This window comes from Crassostrea angulata, chromosome 3 (assembly GCF_025612915.1).
Source record: "Crassostrea angulata isolate pt1a10 chromosome 3, ASM2561291v2, whole genome shotgun sequence".
NCBI classification, from domain to species: Eukaryota; Metazoa; Mollusca; class Bivalvia; order Ostreida; family Ostreidae; genus Magallana; species Magallana angulata.
Genome location: NC_069113.1, coordinates 26260711 through 26268304, shown reverse-complemented (window position 1 = coordinate 26268304; position 7594 = coordinate 26260711). Strand labels below are relative to the sequence as shown.

The following is a 7594-nucleotide window of genomic DNA, read 5'->3' as shown; positions in this document are numbered from 1 at the left end:
GGCTAGTGGATATATTTTTTGAAAAGTTGGCTGATAGAATAAAAAAAAGAGGCGTGGGTTTTATATGATGTTCCCCCTCATTTGAAATAACCAAATCTTATTATATGTTCCTTGTTTTTGGTATAATCTTGAAGAAATGACTATTTCTATACTTTAAAAAAAATTATTATTCATGAATGTATTTAGAACGAATACTAAAAAAAATCACGAGGCCTATCCACACGCCTCCACAAATAAATGACAGTTCGGTCAAACGCGAGGCCCAGTTATTACTGGTCTGTGCTCTATCAGTGTCACCTGCGCGAAACTGGTTCTTTGCCTGTGGAATAAAAATAAGATTCTTCTATTCTATGGAAAATTCTTCTATTTTCAGAATTGGCGGAACCAAGGAAGGAAATTCAGGGATCCATTAAAATTAACAGTTGTGTGCAAAAACTTGTCCTTTTCTCGTGTACAGATTTCGACATGAGTTTCACCAGTAATCTGTCAATTACAGTCCCTGTGAAATTTTGTTCCCCAAGAATCAATAGCAGAGCTGATTACTTAGAATTTAAATAATTTTTTTCATTGAAGGTTTGAAATGTTTTTTCTACGGCGTTTTAGACAATGCATTTTATGATTAACTAACACATATAAAACAAATATTTTGAATTTTATTGGCTTGAAATAAAGTGAGCCCATAGTCTTTGAAAAATTAAAAAAAATAAATCTAAATCTTACGTTAAGAGCAAGAATGAGGGCGCATATTCCGGTAGGTAAGAAACAGATAGTGCCAACAATAGCGGAGAAGGTCCGGTCGTAATTTCGAACAGGAGCAGTTACCACTTCTGGTTGTTGAAATCCACCGGTTGTCTATGTAAAGTACAGGGAAGACATCAATATAAGTGTATCTATAAGAACAATTGATTTTATACCCCCCCCCCCCCCCCCGCAAACGAAGTGGTTTTTTTTGGGGGGGGGGGGTTATAGAGTAATCACCTTGTCTGTCCGTCTGTCTGTGCAAAATTCGTGTCCGCTCCATATCTTTCTTATGGAAAAACATTAGAAGTTTTTACTGCACAAAAAGATTGCATATGACCTAAAGGTGTGTCATGACCTTGACCCAAGGTCATTCGGACAAGGTCAGGGTCACTGGTAGGAAGTGCAAAATTCGTGTCTGGTCCATATTATTCTTATGGAGAAACATTGGAAGTTCTTACTTCATACAAAGATTGCTTAAGACCAGGATGTGTGTCATGACCTGACCCAATGTCATTTTTGGCAAGGTCATTGGCAGGAAAAGTGAAAAAATTCGTGTCCGTTCATATCTTTCTTATGTAGAAACATTAGAACTTCTTAAACAGAGATTACTTATGACCTGAAGGTGTGACATAACCTTGACCCAAGGTAATTTGGGCAAGTTCAATGTCGTTATTTTAAAAAAAATGCTTAATTCCTGTCTGTGTTATGTCCTGTATGAATGGAAACCATTGAAGGTTAAAATTGACACAAAGCTTGCTGGTGGGTGTCAACCGCCGCATCTTTGAAAATTGCCCCCCCCCCCCCCACCGAATTTTTTTTTTTTTTTTTTAAATTGTGTGGAAAAAAATTTTCGGAAAAAAAATCGGGCTTGGTATACCAAAAATTACGGGAAAAAAATCGGGCTTGGTATACCAAAAATTAAAAACATTTCATGGCTGCTTGACATTTGATTCCAGTCATGTTTGTTATCTTAGGAATACAAATGTCTTCATGCATTGACAGTTAAAATAAAATTGAATTGAAAGCATAGAAATTGGTTTGTGTAATCATATAAGCATTACCAATTTTAAAGGGGCATAGTCATGAATTTGGTCAAATTATATTTTTCTGTTTTTATTTGCAATGCTTTAGTAATGCATTTTTATGATTAAAAATTGATGGAATTCAGAGTAGGTCGTAGAGTTATAAGCAAGATACATGGCTTACAATTCTTTGTCATGTAAACAAGGCTCGTGCCCTAATTTTGTTTACATAGGTTCATTATACCGGTAAAAACATTTATCAAGCCTATGTGGCTATCGTCGTATTCATTTGAAGCATGATTAAACAGTTTCTAACGTTTAACATAGTCATTTTAGGTCTAAATCAGGAATTTTCATTTTAACATTGAACATGTAAACAAAAGCTTTGTTTGCATAGCAGAGAATCGTAAACTATGTAATTCGCTTATAACTTTTGGTTGCCTATTAAAATAAAGCCTTATCATTTTTGGGAATTGATTTTAATCAACTCTCCTATGCAGTTACTCTGACAAACCGAAAGTGAAACAGTATTTGGATAAAAGCACAAATCATCGCCGCTGACAAGAATTAGTTGCTTTTCCGTCTGTTATTGTATCCAAACGTAGCAATACTTGTATAGCTGCGACAATTTTTGAACATGTTTAAAATTCCACTACGGATGAAACCACCGTAGTACTTCCTTAGAAAAACTTACTAAACTGTTTTAGAACGTAGAAGTCCGCGTGTTAACTCCGTATAAATCCGTAGTAATTCGTATGTATCAATTTGTATCCATTCCGTAGTGCATCCGTACTAACTCTATATCATTAGATTTTCCGGTGTTAACCGTGGAAAATATTCCGTAGTAGAACCTAGGAGTTGATCTGTGAATGTGTGACTGGGGCAATATGCCCCAGTCACACATTCACGGATCAACTCCACGGTTCTACTACGGAAAATCAAATAATCGTTAATGCCCCAGTCACACATTCACAGATCAACTCCTAGGTTCTACTACTGAATATTTTCCACGGTTGACACCGGAAAATCTAATGATACGGAGTATATTAGAATTTCTTTTGGGATGTCAGAGTAGTGAGTTTTGTATTAGCTAGAGTTATTCAAAACCATCTACGTTAATTAGTTTAAAAAGTTTGAGTCGGTGAACAAATTTTTTTTTTAATCAATTTTGATATTTCGTAAGTAACTAACTTTTGTAAAAACTTTCATAAAAAGCACTATCCGTCGTCCTTAAATGTGTATTTTGCTGGAATGATATATTTTTACGTAAATGGTAAATTAGGCAATTCAAAATGTTGATACTAAAGCAAAAAACCCTACCTAGGCCGATATCATTTTGAAAGAAAAATTATAACATACAACGATGGTCACTTGTGATGAACTTGTCTGCAGCTGCTGAGGATGCGGAGTCCCGTATGCTGGGGGCGGGGGAATTTGGGTATTCGAATGATCATCTGAAAAAGAACATGACTATGAATTTCGTATTGATGTATAATGGAGAGAATAAAACATTGTTATCTATAAAAATTTGGGTAACAAATCTGTTTACACTGTCTGGCAGCATGAACACCCCAAATGCTTTTAAAAATTTAAAATCACCAAAGAGAATAAGGAAATTTTACCTTCTTACTCAATTATTGATATTGTGAAATTCACAGAGATATTCGACAAGAAGGTCAAGACCCACCACTTCACAAACATATAATTATAGATTGTTACGTGATTTGTTTTGTTTTTTGGGGAACCGACAAAGTAAAATCAAACACAAAATTTGCTTTTCCAAGGACCTAGCTGTGATTGAGGGAAAAGTAACATAATGTTGCCGACTTTAGTTTTCACTCTGCATGCTTTTGCACATTCTTTTTATGCCGTGTATTTACACCTTTTTGGAAAATTATTCCCATACAATACATGAAACGAAAACGTAAACAGTTTATCCGATTTTCCCTCATTCGGTAGGTATTTGTGCTTTGATGACGTTATGATAACATGAAGCTTTGTAGAAGTACTTTGTATAAATTGACATAAAGAAAAATTAAAAGATGCATAAATAGATAGGAAAATGTGGTACATTTTGATATCATAAGATGACTTTTTAAAAAAAATTGTTTTTTTACATCATTACATTGTCATTTGAGGAAAATGTCTTTTGTAGTATTTTTATAATCTACGAGAGAGAGAGAGAGAAAGAGAGAGAGAGAGAGAGAGTTATTCTGAAATCATTAATAAAATGATTTATACATGTACATACGAGCATGTTGTTCCATATCGAAATTGTTGGGTTTTGAGATTAAGGCCATGTCACGAAAAAATATAAAGATAATATAATGTTTCCTGTATTAATTCTTGGTATTGAAGTATTTATTCCTAATGTTTATAAAGAATGAAATCTGTAACCTAACAGGTGATGTCCTATTTCGATATATTTACATTTTCCAGTGTCTTTGCCCGTGATAACACTACGTATCGATTTTGTACTATAAAACCCATAATACAAATGACGCCAAATTGAGGCGCCAGCGGGGTTTGCTTATTTATATTTAATCGTACGATGGCTAAAAATTATATAAATATAAGTAATAAGGAATCATTCTTTGAATATTATGAAGTGATAATTTCGGTTGGGGCGTGATGAAACCTATCATAAAGCCCTTCGGGCTTTATTGGATTTGATCACGCCCCGACCAAACTTATCACCTCATAATACTCAAAGAATGATCCTTATATCTTTCTCAGCTGATTGTTTAATAACTGCTCCGGTAACAAACTACAATATTCTGTTCAATTTAGTACAAAAGGTGTACATTTAGACTAAAATAATCAAATGGCAAGACATATTATAATTAGCTTTAATATTTAATATTCTCAACAATTAAAATAACAATTCAAAAGGCAAGCCGTGTTGCTCAATCCTTTTAATTTAACAATAAATGACGTTTATAAAAAATAAAATTAAAAGGGTCAAATTCTACCCTAGATACTGGATGGACTTGCAAAGAGCTCTCAAGATAATATAAACCCGAAAAAAGTATGCCCCTAAAATCAACTGGAACCATTTTCTTCTGGGACTTGTAATTTGATGTCTGTCTGACTTTTTACTGCAGCAGAGCGGCAGTTAACCTAACGCAATTTATCATGGTTCACGAAATGAGTTGTGAGCGACACTAGTATTATGTTTTGTCTCGCCTGGCAGTCATTCGGTCCATCTGCCATCTTTTTAATTCATTTTAAGCCGTTATCACAGTTATATGAATTTATAAGTTCATTATTAAGGACACTGTATACCCATGTAAATGAGCCTTTTCAAGTCACTCCACTTGCATATAAATATCTGATTTTTTTTTTGAAATTAAGTGTTTGCTATTGTTGAATATTCTCACTTTGTTCATTGAATCATTTATTACACCATTGAATTTCAAATCCGTCATAATATATGGCAAGTTAATATAATTTTCAAATATTCTTGTTAGGTAAAATATTATTTTAAATTGTCCATGGCAAAATCTATCTGAACTCAGAACTCATATCTTCAAAGGACACCTAATGTCCAATAAAATATTGATGTAGATTAACTTTAAGTTATCATAATTCTAATCACATAAAATAATAAAAATACCTGAGATGATGTTAATAGAAGGAAGATTTATATTATAAGCAGCTCGCAAATGGTTGTACATTTATTAAGTTTTAAGATAACAGCTTCGCCGAGCGAGATTATTCTGAATAAATATATTCTAAGAAATCAGTTCATTTAGTGTTAATTTGAACCTGTAATCTTTTAAACTAGTTTATTGATAACAAAAATGAATTAATTGATAAAGATGTTGGAACAGGATAATCGGAGATGTGTCGCAGGTAGTATTATAAAATTTTTAGTATCGGTAGTAACATGGTATAACTTGCCAATAGTCATCATTACTTAAAGCAATATGAGTTGTATTTTTTAGAATTTTACTAGACTTTGACCCGTGCGTGCACGGGTTGACATTGCATATCGGAATACATTGTAGGTACATCGACACACCTTATTATTGACATTTACATAACAAAGTTAAAAGCCTACAATAATGCTATTAATTTCACTACACTTTCCTTAGTTCGAAGAATCCTAATTCTGTATTTGGAAAGTTAGAATGCCTCCCTCATACCCGTAATGTAGCAGAAAATTGCAGAATCGCTTTTGGAGAAAGTTAATGAAGTTGCCTTGATAATAACAGTCAAATGTATCACAACAAACCTTTTTGAGACTGCAAATACCTTTCAACTAAAAATTTTAATCCATGGAATGGAAGAATTCAACACCTTTTTTCACCAACGGTCACGTATTTTCTTTGTACAACTGGGTCCGTAAGACATTTTACAATAAAACATATGTATCTTCACTCACCTAACAAATATAATGTAACTTTTTTGCATGTAAACAAATATTTTTTGTCATCACGAAGACATAAGTAAGTACTTAGTTGAAATATATATTTGTTATTTTATACATTTCTTAATATATGAACAGAATATTTAGTAAAAGTCCAATGAAAATTTACCCCAATCTAATTAAAATTAGATCCTTCACGCTCTTGTATTTGATATGTCATCAAATACGAGAGCGTGAAGGATTGAATTTTAATTAGATTGAATTTACCCGTATTTGTATTATCATTTCTGAGTTTATTCATGCAGATATGATATTGTGGAAACATAAACTAAAGATCCCGTTAGCGTGATTGTATTGAGCAAGCGCAAGATTGTAAAATCCAAAAATCCAGGTGATTTCCGGGATTTTTTAAAGGAATTTTCGTTGATTGTTAATTAGCGGAGCTTAACATTAAGAAAAAACAATCATTCTGAGAGTATTGCATAAGCAATACACGTCCCCTACCGGTTTGTAGAAATTTGTGAAAACAATGCACTGTTATTCAGAATATCATTTCTTACCGTCTCAACAGACCAACCCGATAACGAACCCGATTGTAATAACACATAAAACCCTGTCGATTAAATTTACAACACAATGCTTGACACTATTTTACAGAACTTATTTGTTTGTTAGAAACAATAAAAGGAATGATCCAAGTAATGCACGATATTATTACTGACAACATACTTTCCTCGTTTATTTGATACACACCGAGCCCGATAACGAACCCGAACATTAAACATTTGGAATATAAAAAATTAATTTTCTCGAAAGTATGTCAACCAGACGCTACAAAAGTGTAAACTTGATCTGTAGTTTGACATTTTTAAAATGTTCAGCAAATTTCTTACTATTCCTCAAACGCATAAAGAAAAAAAGTGTGGAAAACCGAGGTGGGACAGACAGACGGACGGACGAACAGACGGACGCAGAGGAAAACTATAGTCCCCTCCGGTGAAAACCGGCAGGGGACTAATAACCTCATAAGTAAGGGAAAATCCAGGGTATCAAGCACAGTTCACCCATTTGTCACATCAAAAAATGCGTCGAAATAAAACGCTGAAATCAAACCACGCTCCACAGATTATAGTAGCCAACCACAGTCCACATTGTCACCAGCACAGTGCAACAATGAAATCTAACCAGACTCCACAGATTATAGTAGCCCACCACCTTCCACAGTGCCACATACACGACAACTTTTACTACAGAGTTCTCCCATTCAAATGGCAGAGTACAATCCATATTTCCCCATAACATCGCCTTCTTCTCCTCATCAGTAGGCCTATGTCATGTACCCAAATCAGTGGAATTCCATGAACGATGTGTATGGAAATGGCTACCTGCCCTATGTATCCAACAAATCCCACCACGTCTTCCACAGCTCCTGCATGTGCTGCAAATCCACCACTGCCTT

General features: G+C 34.1%; 1 protein-coding gene across 1 annotated transcript; it reads right to left on the bottom strand.

The window, feature by feature from the left end:
- On the bottom strand, positions 1–4095 carry LOC128179099 (uncharacterized). The gene is made up of 4 exons (XM_052846596.1): positions 4015–4095; positions 3123–3217; positions 721–852; positions 1–319 (listed from the first exon to the last, which is right to left on the bottom strand). The coding sequence occupies exons 1-4, from the start codon at positions 4061–4063 to the stop codon at positions 167–169; spliced, it is 429 nt and encodes a 142-aa protein (XP_052702556.1). The 5' UTR covers positions 4064–4095; the 3' UTR covers positions 1–166.
- Positions 4096–7594: the final 3499 nt, after the last annotated feature.